Source organism: Peromyscus maniculatus, chromosome 1 (assembly GCF_049852395.1).
Source record: "Peromyscus maniculatus bairdii isolate BWxNUB_F1_BW_parent chromosome 1, HU_Pman_BW_mat_3.1, whole genome shotgun sequence".
NCBI lineage: Eukaryota > Metazoa > Chordata > Mammalia > Rodentia > Cricetidae > Peromyscus > Peromyscus maniculatus.
In genome coordinates this window covers 85,654,750-85,675,193 of record NC_134852.1, presented here as the reverse complement: position 1 = coordinate 85,675,193, position 20,444 = coordinate 85,654,750, and the positions used below count along the sequence as shown (strand labels likewise).

Sequence of the window (20,444 nt, the reverse complement as noted above, 5' to 3'; positions counted from 1 at the left end):
GGGGTGGGGGGGGGAGGGGGCGGGGCTCATGGTCCCTCAGCACCCAGTTTGTCAACTGCAGATGTCCACTAATTTAAGGAGGTCACAGCTTCGCCACCAGCATCCTTCATTCCCTCCTGATGACCTCTTCCTCTTTCCGGGCATATCACCACTAGAAAGCAAGGGTCGCATCCACCGCCCTTGGCAACACCAGAGGAGCAAGTGAGCTCTTGTGAGGATAGAAAATAGTAGATCTGGGGTTTCAACCCAGGCTAACCAGTCCTCACCCCTCACCTGGGCGGTTCGCTAACTAGATGGGGAGCCCTGGCTTCTGGTCCTTTGCTTGTGATCTGTGGGTTGCATGCTGCAGACAAAGGACGGAGCGTTTGAGAGCGCATCTATGCACACACTTCCTCTTTCAATCATTGAAGAGATTGCAGGGGACTGGGGTTGTGAAGTGGTTGGGTTAGACAGGGTCAGAGACAGAGGCCACTCTGCCTTGGTGGTTTCCTGGCTTCCTTTCTCAGGCTCTTCGACAGCATGCCCTTCCTGTGGTGTATAGACACCAGAGAGACAGCAGAGGGCACTCGTGAGCCACAAATGTAAAAGACCAGCAAAACCATTCCCCTCTGGACCAGGACCACCTGTTCCTCTCAGGGATGCTACAGAGCCAGGTATCATTTTGAGGTAGTTTTGCCAAATTAAAACACATACACACACACACACACACACACACACACACACGCACGCACGCACGCACGCACGCACACACACACACACACACACACACACACACACCATGATGAAAGGAGAGCCGGGGGAAACAAATTCACAAGTAACTTTCTGTGAGACCCTTGTGCCTAATGCCTTCAGCTTTCCCTAAGGATCCAGAGTCCTGCTCCATCTGAGACCTCATGCCTCCTGATGTGAGAGGACCCTTCCCACTTCATGTTATTGGGCTGTCCATAGAAAATTTTTCAAAACCAGCTTGCTGTTTACTTACTGTGATATCTCTCTGAGGAGGAGTCACTTGGTTCCCAGAGAGGCTAGGGAGGTACCACAGTGGTAGAGTACTAGCCTATCATTCACCAGCCCTGGAGTCCATCCCTGTACCTCTCTTTCTCTCTCTGCCACTGCCTGCCCCACCCCCCTCACACACACACACACACCATTCTTTGTTAGGCTATCATAATCTATCTGCAATGTGACAAAGCGGACTGGCGTGCTGGTTCTGTAGACACTGTTCCTTTCCAAAGTTAACATGTTTCCCTTTTAAAACTTGCCCTTAAATATGAATAGCTGTGAGATCTGGGGTCTGTTGCTGTCCTTCGGGTATTTTGAAACAGATTAATTTCTTTCTAGCAGTCCATTCTTGTGATACAAAACATTATTTTTCATTGTGTCTGTCTGACTGTCTACAGGGCCAAAATCAAGTGATTGCTCTGGGGCTCTGGGATCCTATTTGTAAAGACCTAATTTCCATTGCCAAATACTTAGAAACATTTGAACTTGGGTCTATAGCTTCTGGAGTTTTCTTTGAGGCCCCTCCTGTAAGTCAGTGAGCTCCATGACGACCAGGGTCCTTAACTGTCTGAAGTTTGGTACTGAGTCTCAAAGCCTGAGGTTAGTGCTTGGCTCCTGGAAGGAGCTTTGTGAGCATGCTAGCCAGTTTGCATCGATATGACGAAGTGCCTGGGGAAACAACTTGGTGGACAAAGGATTTATTTGGCTCGTGTTTTTCAGAGGTCTTGGTCCACGGTCTTTGGTTCTATTGATTTTAAGCCTGTGTTGTAGCAGACTGCCATGGCGGAAGGGCGTGGCAAGGCAGAGCTGCTGGCTTCACGGTGAGCCGGAAGCTGAGTGGCTAATGAGAATGGTAGAGGATAAAATGAACCTATACAAGGCACACTCCCCAGTGAACTGCGTACTCTGAGCCCCACCTCTGAGGGAGCCAATCAGTAGACAGATGTGTCCTCCTGCGTGTGAGCTTGGGTTCCCATCGTGACACTGATTCCCAGGTAGGCCTGCCGGGACCCACTGTTCCAGACCATCTACTTGGGCATGAGTTCCTGGCTGTCCCCATCTGAGAACTGCCTCTGTCGTGAGGGACTGCCACTTTCCTCTTTATCCACGTGGCTGGGGGTGGTCAGTGCTCAGAATATGTCTCTGAGATTGAAACTGAATTAAGCAGTTATAGCCTTTGAGTTTTAGTTTAGGGACATGGTCTGTGCTTTTCCAAAAAGCGAGCCAAAAGTTTTGTGTAAAGCTTGTGTACTACAGTCTCCAGGTAACTAAATACACAGCCAAGGCCTGCCATCATCTCAGGTCCACAGACAGGCTTGAGTCCGGAACAACCGTGGACCGTGATTCCACAGTGGGGGGTGGCAAAACTGAAGTTATCCAATGTCTAGTCACTTGTTCTCGATGCATACTCTTGCGTGGGTTTTCATATTTATTGTGTTTAGAGATTATAAATATTTGGCTGCATTTGAAAATCATTTGTGGATTGGATTTTTCTCACTTCCCAAGAATTCTTGAGTTTGAATGAGTACCTAGAATCTTAGTAAAAAAAAAAAAAAGAAAGAAAGACCAGATGGAAGGAGGGGGTATAGCTAAAATGAATGTAAAAACAGAGTTGTAAAAATCCTTTCAAAATTCTTTTTGTGGTGAATATGTGTGTGTGTGTGTGTGTGTGTGTGTGTGTGTGTGTGTGTGTGTGTGTGTGTGTGTTGAGTGTGTGTGCAAGGGGGTTGGGGGTTCATGTATATGTGCAGGTGTCTGTGCACATGTATATATGTGCATGTGGAGGCTAGAGGGTGGCATCAGGGGACATCATCTTCCCTGGTTGCTCTACATCTTTTCTGAGGCGCCGTGTCTCACTGAAGCTCGATCTCACCCACTAAGCTGGGTTGGGTGACTAATGAGCTGCGGGGATCTTTACGTCCCGACCTTCCGATATTGGGATTACTGGCTGGCTGCCACGGTTGGCGTATACATTAGTCCTAAGGATCCAAATGTGGGTCCTTATATTTATGCTGGGGCGCTCTGCCCACTGAGCCATCTCCCCAGCACCCCTCCCCTTCAGATTTCTTAATGGTAGGAAAACTACTTACTGCCAGATTTGGATCATTTTAGTATTTCTGATTGATGTGGCTCAAAGTCCTCTAAAGGTAAGAGAGATTGGGCCTATGAGTACCTTGTTAGAGCCACCTCTGGAATTCCTGGAGAGGAGCTGGAGAGATGGCTCAGTGGTTAGCAACGCTCGCTTCTCTTGCAGAGGGTCCAGGTGTGTTCCCAGCATGTACATCAATCAGTTGGCTCACAGCCACCTCTAACTCCAGCTCCAGGGGATATAATGTCCTCCTCCACACCTCTGAGGCCACAGCACTCACATGAATATATCCACACGTATACACATGATTTAAAACAACAATAAAATCTAAAACAGAATCCTGTGGAATTCCAGCATGATATGCAGTATTCTCCTGGCATTCTCAAAGATGAAAAGCACTGATATCCCCTCTGTGATGTCTGGACTAGCTATTCATATTGTCATTTGTAATAACCAGGTGTCTTACCTGGCCAATGTAAGATCATCTCTTTGACCTTTGGTGATTTTGCTCCTTGAAGGGCTTTTGTGTTTTAAGCTAACTTTTTGTTTTCTTCTTGCAGGAATCCTGTTCACAATGTTGGTATTTGGACCAGCCTGTGGATTTATTCTGGGCTCTTTCTGTACCAAAATCTATGTGGATGCTGTCTTCATCGACACAAGTAAGGACCAGATCGTTATTGCTAAGTACCGCACAAACATTCCCACTCTCGTGAAGGAGTAGTTAGCCTTGGGTTCTAAGACTCCATAAACACTAAGCAATATTCTTGTGCTGCTCATCTTTCTGTGACTGTGACAAACATGCCTGAGACAGTCAAGTGAAAATGAAGAAGGGCTTGTGGAGTCCATGTTTGGTTGGCATATTGTTTGGGGGCTTCTGGGTAAGATACCACTTGATGATGGAGAGCATAAAGTGGGGCAGATTTTTACTCCAAGGTGGCTGTGATAGGAAGAGAGAGGAAGAAGCCAGGGTTCCCATATCCTCTTCAAAGGCATGCCACACAATATAACTTTTACCACAAGGCCCCATCTTCCAAAGGTGTATACACACACTACACACACATATACATATACACACTACACACACACACTATACACACATACTACAAACACACTATACACACACTACACACACACACACACACTACATACACATATACATATACACACTATACACACACACTACACACACACACAGACAGGCATACCCACATACTACACAGACATGTGCAAAATATAAATAAAAATAAAACTATCTTAAGCAAAAATTGCTGTGTTCTTAATAGAAAGAGGGCATATGTTTCTCAGATGCCCTGGGCTTCCCACCTGTGATTCTGAAATGAAATTGGGTGACTGTCGGGGTAAATGATATTGTTCTTTTTAGTTACTGGTCTCATTGCTGAGACCAAGTACCTCACGTGATGATTAATCTTGGTTGTGAACTTAACACACCTGGGAAGAAGGAACCTCCACTGAGAAATTGCCTCCACCAAATTGGAGGTGTGTCCATGGGACGCTTTCTTGATGGCTACCTGATCTAGGAGGGCTCTGCCCACTGTGGGCAGTTCCATCCCTAGGTAGGTTGGCCTGGGTCCTGTAAGAAAGGTTACTGGGTGTGGGCCTGGGCGCGAGCAGATAGCAGCATTCTTCCATGCCATCTGCTTCCAGGTTCCTACCTTGAGTTTCTGGCCTGACTTCTCTCAGTGATGGACGGTCACCAAATGTAAGAGGAAAAAAATAAATAACTGTTTCATCTCAGCAACAGAAAGGCAAAGTAGAACACTTGACAAGAAGCATCTTGGGAGAGGAAAACTTTAGTTTGATTTATAACTGAGAAGTCCACTGTGGTCGGGAAGACATGGCAGCGGGGAGTGGGAGGCTGCTGACCACATTGCAGCTGTAGTTGGGAAGCGGAGAGCAGTGAGCCATCATGCTTAGCTTTGGGTGGTTTTCTGCCCTCTTGGTAGGGGGGCTTTTTTTTTTAATTGAAGACTTCATGCATCTGTATAACATCTGTATGAATCAAATCCACCCCCTGTTCTCTCTCTCCCTCTAGCTCCTCCCACATCCACCACTTCCCCCTCCCTTCCTCACATGCACACTCTCTCTCCCTTCTGACTCACTGAGTCCATCTAATGCTGTTGTATGTGTGTGAGTGTAGGACCACCTGCTAGAGCATGGGTAACCTTGCAGGGGCCACACACCCGACGAAAACTACTCCTTCTCCCAAGCCTCCATTGGTTGCCAGTAGCTTCTCAGCTAAGAGCAGAACATCATGTGGTTTTGTCTGCCTTGATCTTGTGCATGTGTTGTGTATGTAGCCTTGGCCATTGAGATCATGTGTACAACAGCCTTGTCATGTCCATCAAATTACGTTTCACGCCTTGAGATCTTCCCAGAGCCCCTTTCTGGTTTTCAGACTTCTATGGGTACTCTAGTTTAAACACACATAATCTAAGCTTTCAAATCTAGAACCTACAAAGGAGAAAGAACATAGCATTTGTCTTATTGGGCTTGAGTTACCTTACTCACGATGATTATTTCCAGATCTGTCCATTTGCTGTGTTTTGTTATCCTTTACAGCTGAATAAGCCTGAAAATGGATCTCATTTTCTTCAGCCAACCTCTAAAGGTTCTTGAGGGCTGTTGCTCCCTGCTACCACTAGAGGGAAGAAAAGCATCACAAATTCATCCTTTTCAATTCATGCCAGAACCCCAACCATGGGAATGCTGCTGTTACCCACCATGGGTGGATTGTCCCACCTCAGTTAACCCAGTCTAGATAACCCCTCACAGGCATTCCCAAAGGCTGGTCTTCCAGGTACATCCCATCAAGTTAGCAGTGGCCATTGACCATCGTGACTGTTGTGGTGACAAATAGTCCTCAAATTTAAGTGACTGGATGTGCTAAAAATTGTGTAGATAACCTGTTCAAATCAGAGTGGGGTTGGAAAGGGTTTGCTAACCATGGTCACTCTGGGACCCAGGCCCACAAATTTTTATCCTGATTCCAGTGTTTATAGTCTCCAGGCAGGAAGCCAACAGCCTTACAAGGTATATGTTGGTCCCTAATGCCTGTGATGAGAAGTGATGCTCACTGTCCTATCCTTATTTCTCACCAAAGCAAGTCCATCGCAATGGCACCACGTGTAGAGTGACTCATGATGGACACTTCTTTTTTAATTTATTTATTTTTCTGTTATCAGCTTGATACAGTATAAATTCTTATCTTAATAGTGAAATGTTTCATTGAGGCTTGCTCAGTAATTGAGTAAAACCAAAACTTATTATAAGCCACAGTCATCCTAGGGTCCCCCCTGCTATAAAGCCTCCATGATTCTGTGGGTTGCAGTCTCATTGTTCTTTGCTTTATACCTAGAATCCACTTATGAGTGAGTACATACAATGTTTGTCCTTCTGGGTTTGGGTTACCTCACTCAGGATGATTTTTTTCTAGTTCCATCCATTTGCCTACAAATTTCATGATGTCATTGTTTTTCTCTGCTGAGTAGTACTCCATTGTGAATATGTACCACATTTTCTTAATCCATTCTTCAGTTGACGGGCATCTAGATTGTTTCCAGGTTCTGGCTATTACAAATAATGCTGCTATGAACATAGTTGAGCATGTTTCTTTGTGGTATGACTGAAAATTCCTTGGGTATATGCCCGAGTAGTATGGCTGCGTCTTAAGGTAGTTTGATTCCCAGTTTTCTGAGAAGCCACCATACTGATTTCCACAATAGTGGTACAAGTTTGCACTCCCACCAACAGTGGAGAAGTGTTCCCTTTGCTCCGCATCCTCTCCAACATAGACTGTTATTAGTGTTTTTTATCATAGCCATTCTGACAGGTATAAGGTGGTATCTCAGAGTCGTTTTGATTTGCATTTCTCTGATGATTAAGGATGTTGAGCATTTCTTTAAATGTCTTTCAGCCATTTGTGATTCTTGTTTTATGAATTCTCTGTTTAGCTCTTTAGCCCATTTTTGAATTGGATTGTTCAGTATTTTGATGTCTAGTTTCTTGAGTTCTTTATATACTGTGGAGATCAGTCCTATGTCAGATGTGGGGTTGGTGAAGATCTTTTCCCATTCGTAGGCTATCTTTTTGTCTTATTGACCATGTCCTTTGCCCTACAAAAGCTTCTCAGTTTCAAGAGGTCCCATTTATTAATTGTTGTGCTCAGTGTCTGTGCTGCTAGAGTTATATTTAGGAAGTGATCTCCGATGCCAGTGTGTTCAAGAGTACTTCCTACTTTCTCTTCTATTAAGTTTAGTGTAACTGGATTTATGTTGAGGTCTTTGATCCACTTGGGCTTGAGTTTTGTCCATGGTGACAGATATGGATCTATTTGTAATCTTTTACATATTGACATCCAGGTATGCCAGCATCATTTGTTGACGATACTTTCTTTTTTCCATTGTATAGTTTTGGCTTCTTGCTCAAAAATCAAGTGTTCACATGTGCATGAATTAATGTCAGGGTCTTCAATTCGATTCCATTGGTCCGTATGTCGGTTTTTATACCAGTACCAAGCTGTTTTTATTACTATAGCTCTATAGTAGAGCTTGAGGTCAGGGATGGTGATGCCTCCAGAGGTTGCTTTATTATACAGGATTCTTTTAGCTATCCTGGGTCTTTTGTTTTTCCATATGAAGTTGAGTATTTTTTTTTCCAAGTCTGTGAAGGAGCCACCGTATTTTGTAAACTAGTCTTGCGGGTGACATCATGTTATGTCTCCATCACTCTTTGCTAGAAAACAGCTGCCGATCACACAGGCCCACACTTAAGCAGGAGGATTCTTATACAAGAATATGAATTCTAGGTGGAGGCAGGGATTTGGGGGGTTGTCTTAGTTGGAGTTTCTGTTACTGTGAAGAGACACCATGACTGTGGCAGCTCTTATAAAGAAAGACATTTATTTGGGCCTGGCTTACAGTTCAGAGCTTTAGTCCATTATCATCATGGTGGGAAGTATGGTTGTGTGCAGGAGACATGGTGCTGGAGAGGTAGCTGAGAGTTCTACATCTGGATCTGCAGACAGCAGGAAGAGACAGTGAGCCAGTAGACCTGGCTTGAGCTTCTGAGACCTCAAAGCCCAGCCCTTAGTGACACACTTACCCCAACAAAACCACACCTACCCCAACAAAGCCACAGCTCCTAATAGTGCCACTCCCTGTGGGCCTCCGGGAGCCAATTGATTTAAACCACCACAGGGGCATTACCCCAGATCTGCCCGACCCATGTATTCACAAGTATCGCAGCCATCGTCTGAAAGAGAACACAGGATTTCTGCATAGTTCCATCAGTAATAAAGCCACATCTCCTTTCTCTCTCTGTAGGCGGAGGGTGGGAGCTATTGTAGCTGCCTCTTGAGCTGATCTGTTCTCAGGATCAATAAGAACTCTCAGTCCCCGGGTTCCCAATCCATCATCTCTTGACAGTGCTAAATTTACTAATTCACCCCAAAGAAATAATGTGGTCTTAAATCCAATCAAGTTGCTCTGTGATTCACTCCATTAATCCCACTGATATATTTACTTGTCGTTAATGATGTTACCAATTTTCAAGGAGAAAATAAAATCAGATACGGCCTTCTTTATTTATTCCTGTCAAGCACTAGGCCTGTTCAAGAAGGGATTAGATGCTCCTGTTTTCCAGGAGCCTGGCCCTTAGAAGCCCACTCCTAGAGAGCAAGGATGGACTGGTAAGGGGCACACTATATGAAAAGTCAGCTGCCATCTCATCCAGACAGAAAAGTTAGCTTCCACTGTACTAAAAGGCAGCAAAATCCAGGGCAGCAAGAGGTTTGGAGGGGAATGCTCCCATTTCAGACCTTTCACTATGTTAATGAGGAGCCTGCATCTCAGACTGAGAAGGGGAAGAACCCCACCAAACCCAAGTCTCCTGAGCCACTCGGCAGATCTTTCCCATTCATGATCCCCTCTCCCACAGACTCCATGAAAGAGCCTCCTGGCTCAGTGCCTGGAGTAACCGTGGGTAGGGTGGTATCTGGGAGCACTTAGCCTGTGTTCCCATACCCCCCCCCACTTTCCAAGGTAGACCCCTTATTGTTCTCATCATCTCTGCTTGCTCTCCTAAGCCCTGTGAGAAGTAAGGCGGCCTCCTCCACACTTCTAGGCTTGTTGGCATTGATGTCTCCCATACATACCTCAGATGGACACTATTTTTACAGTATAGGCATATTACTGTTGGCCACCTTCCTGGGCACAGGTGACAGGGAACTGTTGCTAAGGGGGATGTCTGCTTCTTCCTGGGGATCCCTGAAGGACAATGCTGATTCTGACCACTAGAGGGAAGAAGAGCATCTCTAATTCTTTCAGGGAGTCAGCCAGGGGGGGAAAAAAAAAAATCTCCTTTCCAAGCAATTTTTATTGTTTTCGATCTTGTGGCCGAACCCTATCATGTTTAGGTGCATTGGGGCTGTGTTTTGAGGCAGGAATGCTCTGTCCTTTAAGCCTCACCACCACCACCATCTTGTCCTCACCTCCTGAAATAGCTCTTCTTTAGGGCTGCTCACCGTAGATACAGGAATGTTACAGTCTACATGAATACCTGTACACATAGCCACACAGGAATCTCTGAAATCTGGCGTTGGGGAGAGGGCAGGGAAGGCAATGGCTGGCCTGGAGTTTGTGTGGAGGTGGCAAAGGCACCCATGGAAGGCCTGTGTTGTGGAACAGATGGAGGAGACATGTCCTTTCCCCTGACCTGGCAGTGGCCAAAGATGCACTGCGAGGAAAAGTGGACTACAGCGACCTGTGGGTGAGCGCAGCTGCAGGTGCAGGGGAGCAGGTTGCTTGTAAGGGAGCAGGTTGCTTGTAGGAAGGAGCCAGCAGTCTAGGAGAAGATCCCCTAGAGCAGGTGGGGGCAGACAGCTGGCCCAGAGGCTCATCTGGCCCGGCTTAGGCACGGGACTCACAGGCTGTTGCTTTTCATCTGTGTCTGATCCCATGTGGCTCTATCCGTCCTTCTTAAAGCAAATAGATTCTTCCTGTGAGTGCTGGAGGAAAATGATGAGACTTTCAGAATTTCTTTTTTATAGTATCTTGGTCAAGCTACAATTCAAAGAGAGTAGAACCTTGAAGGAAGGACTTGGTTTCGGGGTATACCCCTAATCATTGCATTGACTAGTATTGGCAGTGTGGGTTTATTATGGGGAGATTAGGAACAGCAGCTGCCATGATTAAACCATTCTGAAAGGTGCACATGTGCTGTCTCCTTCTGAACTTGGGAGTCTAGCTTCTGTTTGATGAGGTGTTTGTAGTGGACAAGATTCCAGACCCCTCGGGCAGTGTGGCACATGCATTAATGCCAGCACTTGAGAAACACAGGTAACCAGATCTCTAGGAGTTCAAGGCCAGCCTGGTCTACAGAGTAAGATACCAGACCACACTTGTACTGGCTGGCTTTGTGTGTATCAACTCGACACAAGCTAGAGTCATCAGAGGATAGTGCCTCCGTGGAGGAAATGCCTCCATGAGACCCAGCTGTAAGGCATTTTCTCATTCAGTGATCAGTAGGGGAAGGCCCAGCCCATGGTGGGTAATGCCATTCCCGGGCAGGTGGTCCTGGGTTCTATAAGAAGGTAGGCTGAGCAAGCCATGGGACAGAAGCCAGTAAGCAGCTCCCCTCCATGGCCTCTGCATCAGCTCCTGCCTCCGGGATCCTGCCCTGTTTTGAGTTCCTGTGCTGACTTCCTTCAGCAAGGCTGAAGTGTAAGCCAAATAAACCCTTTCCTCCCCCAACTTGGTTTTTGGTCATGGTGTTTCATTGCAGCAATAGAAACCCTAACTAAAACAACACTCTCCTTGAGTTCTGTGATCCTAGGGCAGCCATCCTTCCTCTTGAGCCTGTGTGTGGCTAGTGCAAGAGAACCATGCAGAGTGCCCAGACAATGTCCACCACATGGGATGCCTGCCATGAAGGTGAGATACAGTGTGGTGCCCGAGAGGTCCTCTAGCAGTCTGCAGTTACTGAGGGATCCGGCATGTTTGCAGCCCCGACTCCCAGCTCTTCCTTTCAGCCTAGCAACTGGTCTCCTTGAAACCTAAACTTAACCAGAAGGCTGCCCCTCCCATCCATAGACACCTCCCCGGGTGGGTCTAACCTCCCCAGCACTCCGATTGGCTTAACCTACCTTATCAGACACTTGTTGGAAGGAATGCGCGCATCAGTATCAGTTGGCCCTGCAGACAGCTGCATGGTGTCCGTAGCTGCCACAAGATGCCTTAGCCTGTGTGCTGGTGGGGAAAGGTCACCCGCTGAGCTCCTGCTCTGCCTCGTGAGAGGACTAGCTTTGCAGCCGCATCCCTCCCATTTGGACCGGTGAGCTGGATGGCTGGGATCTGCAGTGTTCCACACCCTCCCTGCCTCCACTTTCTAATTGGGTTTGTAACTTAATGATCCTCTTGGAATTCCCGAGTCCCATAGCAAGAGTCTGATTACGTAGGTTAAGCAAATAGGTCCGTGAACCTAAAAATGCCTCGGGGGCCATAATGGCCCTCACACACCCGCATGGCCCAAGAGAAAGAAGTGACTGTCCCCAATTTGCTTTGACCCACTCTTCTCACGGTCTCATGGGTAGGCCTGTTAATGAGTTGGATGCTGGCTTCTTCCTGTTCCTCCCGATTTCCTACCTTGGAAATGGGGACGAAGTCCTGATAGGCCCCTTGTAGTCACTTGCTCTTTGCAGAGGTGACAAACAGCTGTTAGCAGCTTGCTCACTTTGTTCAACGGACCTAGAAAACAATCAAAGTGGCCCAGCAGCCAGATTCCAAAATAAAACACTTAGAGAAGTGGACATGGGGGCTGGAGAGATGGCATGTTGGGTAGTAGGCTTTCTTTGTGAGCTTAAGGACTTGGGTTCGAATCCCCAGCACCCATGTGAAGAAGCGAGGCATGGCTGTGCAAGTATCCAGAGTGGCAGAAGTGGAGGGCAGTGGAGGGCAGAGACACAGACCCCCCCCCCCAGAGCATGGTAGCCAGCCTAGCCAAAGTGACCAGCTTCCAGGTCAGTGAGAGGGAGACCCTGCCTCAAGGCAATAAAGAATAAAAAACAGCAGAGAAAGACACCTGAGCATCATGTTCTGGCCTCCACAGGGGCACATGGACTCACACCTTCCTGTCCATGCAAAAAAAAAAAAAACACACATAAAACACACATGCACACAAAGCATACGAAACCACACACACAAATAAAACAAATGGGTCTTCTAAAGAGGGACACTTGCAATGAGAGTCCCCAACTGTGCCCGTCTCATGATGGACATATCCCGTACAGGCACAGCTAGCAGACAGAGCTGTGGTTTCAGCTTTTTCCAAAGCCTCGCCCTTCTGAGTGACTGAACCAGCCTGAGAATGAAATCTGTGTCTTCCCAGCTCCTGGAGGGACGGAGGGCAGACAAGAGGCAGCAGAGAGCTTTCTCCGTCTACCCTGCTCCCCCCCCCCCCCATGTCGCACCTCAGCCCTCCAGTCCCCTGAGCCTGAGATCCCGCCCCCACTCTGTTCTGATCCACAGCTTCCATCATCCCTCCTGTTTCATTGCTGTATTGATGTATCTGGGTAAATGAGACAGATTGGCACTTTCCCGTTTGTTCTGGACATCTTGCAAACAGCCACCTTCAAACAACAGCCTAAGATTTTAAAGTCAATACGGGAAACCGGAAACAGAAAGAAAAATAAATAGGTTCTCAAGCTTTGCCCCTACTTCCTACCTGAAACAGCACTTTTGCTGTCCTTACGCCCTACCCCCACCCCGACCCCAGACTGCTGTCAGTACAGAGAAAGGTGTCTACTTCCCAAGCAATTTGTAGTAGTCAGGGTAGGCTAGAACATGCTGCAGTAACAAATATATCCCCAAATCTGTGGCTAAGAATGGTAGAAGTTTATTTCTTGTTCCTACCAAGTATCCAAAGCAGGTCAATGGGGACATGGTGTTCACTGTAGCCCCGTTTATGTATTCCTCTCAGGGAGAAGAAGCATGGGAACCACACACCAGCACATGCATAGTCACAGACAGAAGTGACGTGTGTTCTCCTGCTCACTTTTTCCTCTGTAAAACTCTAGTATGTGGCCACACTTCACAAATCGCGGACATATACTCTTTGTATCCAGAAGAGCTGGTCCAAATCCAGATGTTAATGACATCTGCCATTTGCTTCTTTGCCAGCACACACACAAAGAAGTCTTTCTCAATATCAGCTATTTGAGAACAATGTCTTCTGAGCATTGACAATTGCCATGCAAGTAGCGAGAGGTTCCCCCCCCCCGCCCCCCCACTGTTAAGTAGCCCAAATTCCTCATAAAAACATTATTTGAGGAGTCTGAGGGAGAGCTCAGTTGGTAAAGCTCTTGGCCCACAGGTCTGAGGACATGAGTTCAACCCCAGATCCGCATGCAAAAGCGTTGCATGCTGTGACTCCAGCTCTGGAGAGGTGAGGACGAGAAAATCCCTGGAGCTGGCTGACCAGCCTGCATAGGCAAAATGGTGGGCTGCAGGTCAATGAGAGATTCTCACTCACAATACAGAGTGGCTAGTTCCAGAGGAGTCATAGCCGAGGTTGGCCCCGGCCTCTCCAGGTATATTCATGCGCCCACACAGGACGCATCTCTAGGCACACGTGCATTTATACAATGCACTATTGTTTGGTGGAGACACTGGTGGAGGAGTCTCTGAGACAAGTTCAAGCCTGTCTCTGTCTTCCTAAGTCAGAGTGTCACTGAGCCTCCCCCATGCACACTCTGAAGCTGAGTGGTGTCCCCTCAGTGTGCCGTCTCTCTCCTGCCACAATGTCCTGAGTAACTAAAATGAAGAGAGGAGGGGTCCCCAGAAAGCCAACCATGGTTTTGTGAATCCTGCCTTCCACGTACCTTCACATGAGCCTCTTCTGGCCTGACCCAAACGGCCGGTGTGCTATGGTTTTGACCCAGGTGGCATGTTCCTTGCTGACTTTCAGTTCTTGAACAGACAGTCGGCTTTGTACATGCGTGCCCACAGGGAAGAAGGGGACAGAGACAGCTCATGTAGCTGGTGCCAGCCCACCTCCCCGGGATGTTTTCTCACACATCCAAGAGAATCACTGATTTCCCGTGGCTTTCTCCACAGCCCTGATTTTGTTCCCCTCCAACGACTGCCAGGATGTCTCTGTCTTTGCTCACATCTGGAGCCTGTAGACAGTGGCGGCTCCCTTCCTCTTTGTTTTCATCCGCTGCTTGGCAGCAGGTGAAGAAACACAGTAAGTGACTAGTGAAAACAGCCCTATTCAGCTACCCCAGGCGATTGTACTTCCTTTTCTCTCCCCTCATTTGCATGAAGATGCTTCCAGGATCACCTTGAGATTTCCCGTACCCTGGCATACTGTTTAAAAATAAAACCCACACATGGAAATGCCCATTCATATACTTAGAAACAGAAAGGGGAAAATAATAAGAGCTGCCATATCCAGAGAGCCCGCGTGTGCCAAGGGGTTCTTGCGTGTTACCTTTCATCCTTACAACCCCTCCAGGGGTGGCAGCTTTATTTCACAAATGATGAAAAGGCTGGGGGTTGCTAAGGCTGGTGAGCTGCAGAGCTGGGATTCAGCACCACCACTCTAGCCCTCTGCAGCTCAAGCACTCACTCTCCTCTCCAGCACATGGATATGCGAAAGCAACTGGTACATGTTAGCGTGGTGAGGGCCACTGAGCATCCCAAAGCCAATTCGCACATAACCAGAGCAATTGGTAGCCATGGACCCGTTGCACAGAATACAGGAATCTAATGTTCACCCAGCTTCTCCAGGGATCACAAAGACCAGGTGACTAAGGATGACTAAAAAGAAATCGAAAGAGTGGTACCCTCCGGAGTATGGGGGCCTTTGTGTGAAGACCTCTGTGTTCCAAGCTGCGCTTGGGAACATGAGCAAAGAACCTAGGCTTTCTAAGCCTCAGTTTCCACACCAAATGGAGAGGATACAAGACCCTCTTTTCTAGGCTTATAGGGAAAATTCACTGAAACAACGAGGAGTGCTGTGTGTGACTCCTGCTGCAAAGGAAACCCTGGGAAAATGATAGCTGGTGTTGTCATTAAGAGGCTTGGAGCGGGGGCACTTTACAGATGGCAAAATGCTCATCTGGTGCCTGCAATCATCACTCTTCCCCCAGCTGCCCATCCATCTGGTCCCAGCCTGCAGCCCTATTTTTCTTGCCTCACCTACTATTGCCCAGGCCCCCAAGAATCTCCTTTTGGGTTCTGGAAGCATGGTTGAGCATCAAAAAGACATTTCTAGGGAGCCCACCTGGACATACCTCTTTGCAGGGCAGCTGTAAAGAGCAGAGTGAACACCAGGGAATAAGCTGCAGTTCCCGTTCCTCTCCCAGGACTTCTGTTGACAAATCAAAGAAGTGTTGGTACCAAGCCACCCGATCCACGCAGCCAAACTGCTCGAAATATACATGGTGCCTTTGAGCACTGGAGCTGTGCCAGAGCTTTCTGGTGGAGGGCTGGGGCCAAGCCAAGGGCCACTCTCAGGACTTGAGTCAGCCTACCCAGTAGAATCTTGGGGACAAAGGGCCCCACCATAAATGACAAATTGGCATCGCCAAGTATGCGAACACATGTCTGGTGTGGTTTTCTGGACCTTACTAATGACTCTGCAAGGTAGGAGCTGTCATCATCGATGTTTGCAGATTAGTAAGCTGAGGCATAGCAATCAGAAAGTCTCCAGAAGGGCAAGATTTTTAATCCAAGCATCCTGGGCATCCATTTCCTTGAATTGCATTCTGCACCTACCCCTTTTAGTTATGAACCTGACTGACTTCCTCCGTGCTGTGAGGGATGGGATGAAATTTCAGACAAACCGTTTCAGGTGAGAGAGCGTACACCTAGTGACAGTCTACCCTTGGATAGTGAATATTTGCTTGTGTTTTTGTGAACTCAGCTTGGCAATGCAGCGAGATGAGTCAATTCCAGCCTGCCTCGGCTGTCTGGCTCCTCACTGTTTTTGTTTAGACAGATTATAAGCACAGAACAGACAAGGAAATTAAGGGGGAAACATGCTCGGTCCCCACTGATGGGAGAAACTGACATGGAACAGACAGTTTCCCAGCCCAGAGCCCCACCCCCACCCCGTCCATGGCTCCAGCCCTTGAACTCTATGCAGTGGGCGTGTCTCTTCCAGCAGAGTCCCCACAGCCCACTTGTCCTTCTCCACTAAACTGTCCTTTCTGTTCTCAGGTAACCTGGACATCACTCCAGACGACCCGCGCTGGATTGGAGCCTGGTGGGGCGGCTTTCTGCTCTGCGGTGCCTTGCTCTTCTTCTCGTCCCTCTTGATGTTTGGGTTCCCACAGTCCCTGCCCCCACACTCAGACCCCGCCATGGAGAGTGAGCAGGCCATGCTCCCTGAAAGAGAATATGAGAGGCCCAAGCCCAGCAATGGGGTCCTGAGACACCCCCTGGAGCCAGACAGCAGTGCCTCCTGTTTCCAACAGCTGAGAGGTGAGTGGCCAGAACTGAACTGGGTGGTCAGAACAATGGGGATTTGGTGATGGGGTGAGGCAAAGGGTGGCCACTGGGGGATTTCAGAGTTTTACATAATTGGCCACACAAACCTTGTAATGAACTTATGACCGGACACACGTAATGAATGCAAAAGTAAGGTGGCCGCCGTTTATTGGTGAAACCCTGGTGGTTAATATACAAGAGTCTCATTTTGGGGGTGCGGCAAAGCTCTACACCTTTTTAGAAGAGAAATAAAAAAACAACGAATGCAGCGTTTCTGACAAAATGGCAACGTGCAGATAACGATGTCAGTCCAGACAGGTATTTTCTGGGTTGTTTCCATCTTTGGCAGGGTCCCTTAAAAGCAGAGAAGATAACAGTGAGGTGGAATATAGCCCAGCAGCCTCAGGCTGCTCTATGCTTATTACACACACACACACACACACACACACACACACACACACACACACACACACACGGAGCTTCACGTGGGGTTTACACATGAGCGGTTGGCTGCAGGTACCTGCAGGTGCCTGGGCATGAGGTAGGCTGATGTACCTCCTCTCAGAGAAGCCGCCATGGAAGGACAGTGGGTGGACAGTCACCCCTTGGAAACCAGCCTTGCGCAGCCACGTGGGCCACATTCCGCGGCACCACTCGGCATTGCCCAGAGGTGAAATCAAAGTCAAGGTGAGCACCTGTAGGATGAGGGGCATCTGTGGCATGTGCCTGATAATCCCAGGCTCTGACAGACCCCATGGTCCTTCACTGTCTCACTCCGCACTGGCTGTCAGCTTGCTCCCTTCTCCCCGCCATGCTTCCCCAAGTTTAAGACGGTGCACAGTTCTTCTATCACAGCATCGTCCTGAGAACAAAAGCCCTGTCTGCAGAGACACTTAATCAAACCGGTGAGTCCATGAGGAGCCGAACGAGCCTGTGCTATTTCTGAAAAGACACTAATTTAATAACCTGATGTCGTGTCTGGTCCCATGTTCTCTGTCGGTACCTACAAGTGCTGTGAGCCAACTGATGGCCTAAAAATTCCTCTTTTCAAGCTCTGAATGCAGCAGTAGGTGAGAAGTCCAGCTAGTGTGTGTTCTTGGGGGTTGCCTTAGCTGGGACCACCCCCTCAAGAAGGCTGTAAATTACCTCTACCTTCAAAACTGGTAAATTCCAGAAGTCCCCAGCCAGTTGGAAAGTGCTACTTGCTGTTATCTTAAGAGCACAGCTGACTGGAGTTCCAAGGCCCAGGCCCACAATAATCTATCAGGCTGGCATCAGAGTAGATTTGGCAAGAGAGTACCCTGACCCTCAGTCGTGGCAACCTTTCCAGATCTTTCTTTGTCCAGGTGATAGTTCTGTCTCCCACAAACCATAGTTGTAGACAACTCCCTTTTGGCTCTGGGTATTCAAAGATAGAAAAGAACCAGCTAGGCCGTTATAGACCTCACCCGCAAGCCATCAAAGACAGCCAGTGGCACAGGGAGTGATAGACCTGTAGAAGGCCAAGGAGGGTAGAAGGCAGAGCTCAGCTGGGTCTTGAGCTATGGGCTGTCACAGTTTCAGAGTTCATGGGCTAAGGTTCAGCCACCCTGCTTCATCTACTCCACTCAGGAAGTCCCTGCTAAGAGCTACGGACATGGCCATGGTAAAGTGGCCTGTGGCCTAGAACTGATAGTTCAATAGAGGAGGCATGCAACAAGAGAGGACAAATCAAAGTCAAGATGAGCCCTGAGTCATTGGCCTAGGCTGAGAAGTATGCCTTTGGGTCAACGAGTTTGGAACTCGCTAGATCAGAAGTGGTTCAAGCATGGTATCTGTGTGAACACACGTCCATGATTAATGATTTTTCATTTAGAATGAGCAGTTCCTACTTAGTTGGTCCACTAATGGATGGACTGGAGGATATTCCAGCAGGGCAGGAAAACTGTGTCTCCAGAAGACTTCCCCAAGAGCAGGAAGGAATTCAGTGATATGAACTATTGTGCTAATAAACAACCATCCAGGTGCTAGCCACAGAGAAGAGCCCACACCCTTTATCTTCCCCCATGAGCAACATGTTTTTGCCACAGGAACATGTTCACTAAATGTACCCTTCGGTGCTGCTGGTGTTCCCACACTAACTCTTCATACGATTCACAAAAAAATAAAAAAGAAAAATCTCAGCATCCCAGTGGTCTCCAGGATATTCTTATATTCCTTCTTATATTGAACACAAATAAGTGGAACACTGTCAGATATATCAGAGGAATACAAGCCTCTCAGAAACTACTTTAAACATAATTTTTAATGAGTCTTTGGAAATTTCACATTATACGCCCCAATCCCACTCATTTCCCAGTCCCTCCATATGTGTCCTTTACCTTTGCAGTGCCTCCCCCCAAAAGAAAATGAAAAAATATATATTAAAAACAAAAAAACAAAAACCACTTTGATCCTCTGTCTTTCCCTCATCTCCATCATCTCTTCGTTCGTCTTAGTTGCATTGGGAGCTGTGGTTTGTACCCTTTTGTCCAAACAGCTTTATTTGCAAATGTTCATTGTAATGAGTTGTTGGTCTGGTTCAAGGCCCCTGGCTTCTGGTACACCACCAATACTGGGCCCTCACTGAAACTTCTCTGATATCTTGTTGTTGACCCGAATCTTGGAGATCCTGCGGCTCTGGTTCTGCAGGACCAGTCCCTTCACAGACTCCAGCAGGTCATAGATGGAGCAGATGTTGGGGTGGGCCAACCCAAGCACTAGATGTGGGCCTGGGTGGTAGCTGAGTTGGTCACTCTGCTCCTTCACTGAGACTGTCCCCTTCAGGCAAGGGACAGAGCCAGCTCGCTCACCTGCACTCACACCATTGGGGTCAGCTCTCCCAAAACCATGATGAAGACTGGGCCAGCTCTCCCATGAGGGGTGGGACTAGCTCTCCTGCTGCAGTGGCCCTTGAGGGACAGGGCCAGATCTCCCAGGGCCCACAAAGGATGGGGCCAGCTCACCATGGCCCTGGAATTTCAGCACACACATGTCTGGGCCGTGGATATTAATACCGACCCCAGCTACAGCAGGACCATGGACCCAGATATGGCTGGCCCTCAGCAACAGTTTGGGCCCAAAAGTCACCATGGTCCTGGATGGCAGCACAGGCCACTCAGATCAGTATGACCTCAATGGCAGTGTGGCTCTCAAATACCCACATGATCTCAGGTGACAGCCCAGACCCTGGGCATCCACACAGCCTTCAGTAGCAGGAGCTCTGGACATCAACACAGACCGTGGCTGTGGTAGGGCCACGGCATCTCAGAATCTTTTTTGTTTTTTGTTTTTGTTTTTGTTTGTTTGGTATTTTGGGTTTTTTTGTTTTGTTTTTTGAGACAGGATTTCTCTGTAGTTTTGGTGCTTGTCCTGGATCTTGCTCTGTAGACCAGGCTGGCCTGGAACTCACAGAGATCTGACTGGCTCTGCCTCCTAAAGGCGTGTGCCACCACTGCCCAGCATATCTCAGAATCTTTTTTTTTTTTGGTTTTTCGAGACACGGTTTCTCTGTGTAGCTTTGCACCTTTTCCTGGAACTCACTTGGTAGTCCAGGCTGGCCTCGAACTCACAGAGATCCGCCTGGCTCTGCCTCCCGAGTGCTGGGATTAAAGGCGTGCGCCACCACTGCCCGGCCTACATCTCAGAATCTTAATGGCCATTTCTCATGTATCTCTTGGGAGCTTACAAAGGCTTTTCTTCTTGCATAATCTATTTGAGTCCCAAGCCAAGCTCAGAAAATCTGTCTAGAGCATCCCTTCAACCCCACCATGCATCCTTCCCAGGTTTCTGAGAATGATACAGAATAGCCTGTCTGGAGTGGGACA

General features: G+C 47.9%; 1 protein-coding gene across 2 annotated transcripts in view; it reads left to right on the top strand.

The window, feature by feature from the left end:
* Nucleotides 1-20,444, top strand: part of Slco3a1 (solute carrier organic anion transporter family member 3A1) — a 291,115-nt gene that overhangs the window by 206,976 nt on the left and 63,695 nt on the right. For both annotated transcript variants that reach the window (XM_006990953.4, XM_006990952.4), the window contains exons 3-4: nt 3,652-3,750; nt 16,330-16,593. In XM_006990953.4, the coding sequence (XP_006991015.2) occupies nt 3,652-3,750; nt 16,330-16,593 (363 nt within the window). The remainder of the gene's footprint in view (nt 1-3,651; nt 3,751-16,329; nt 16,594-20,444) is intronic.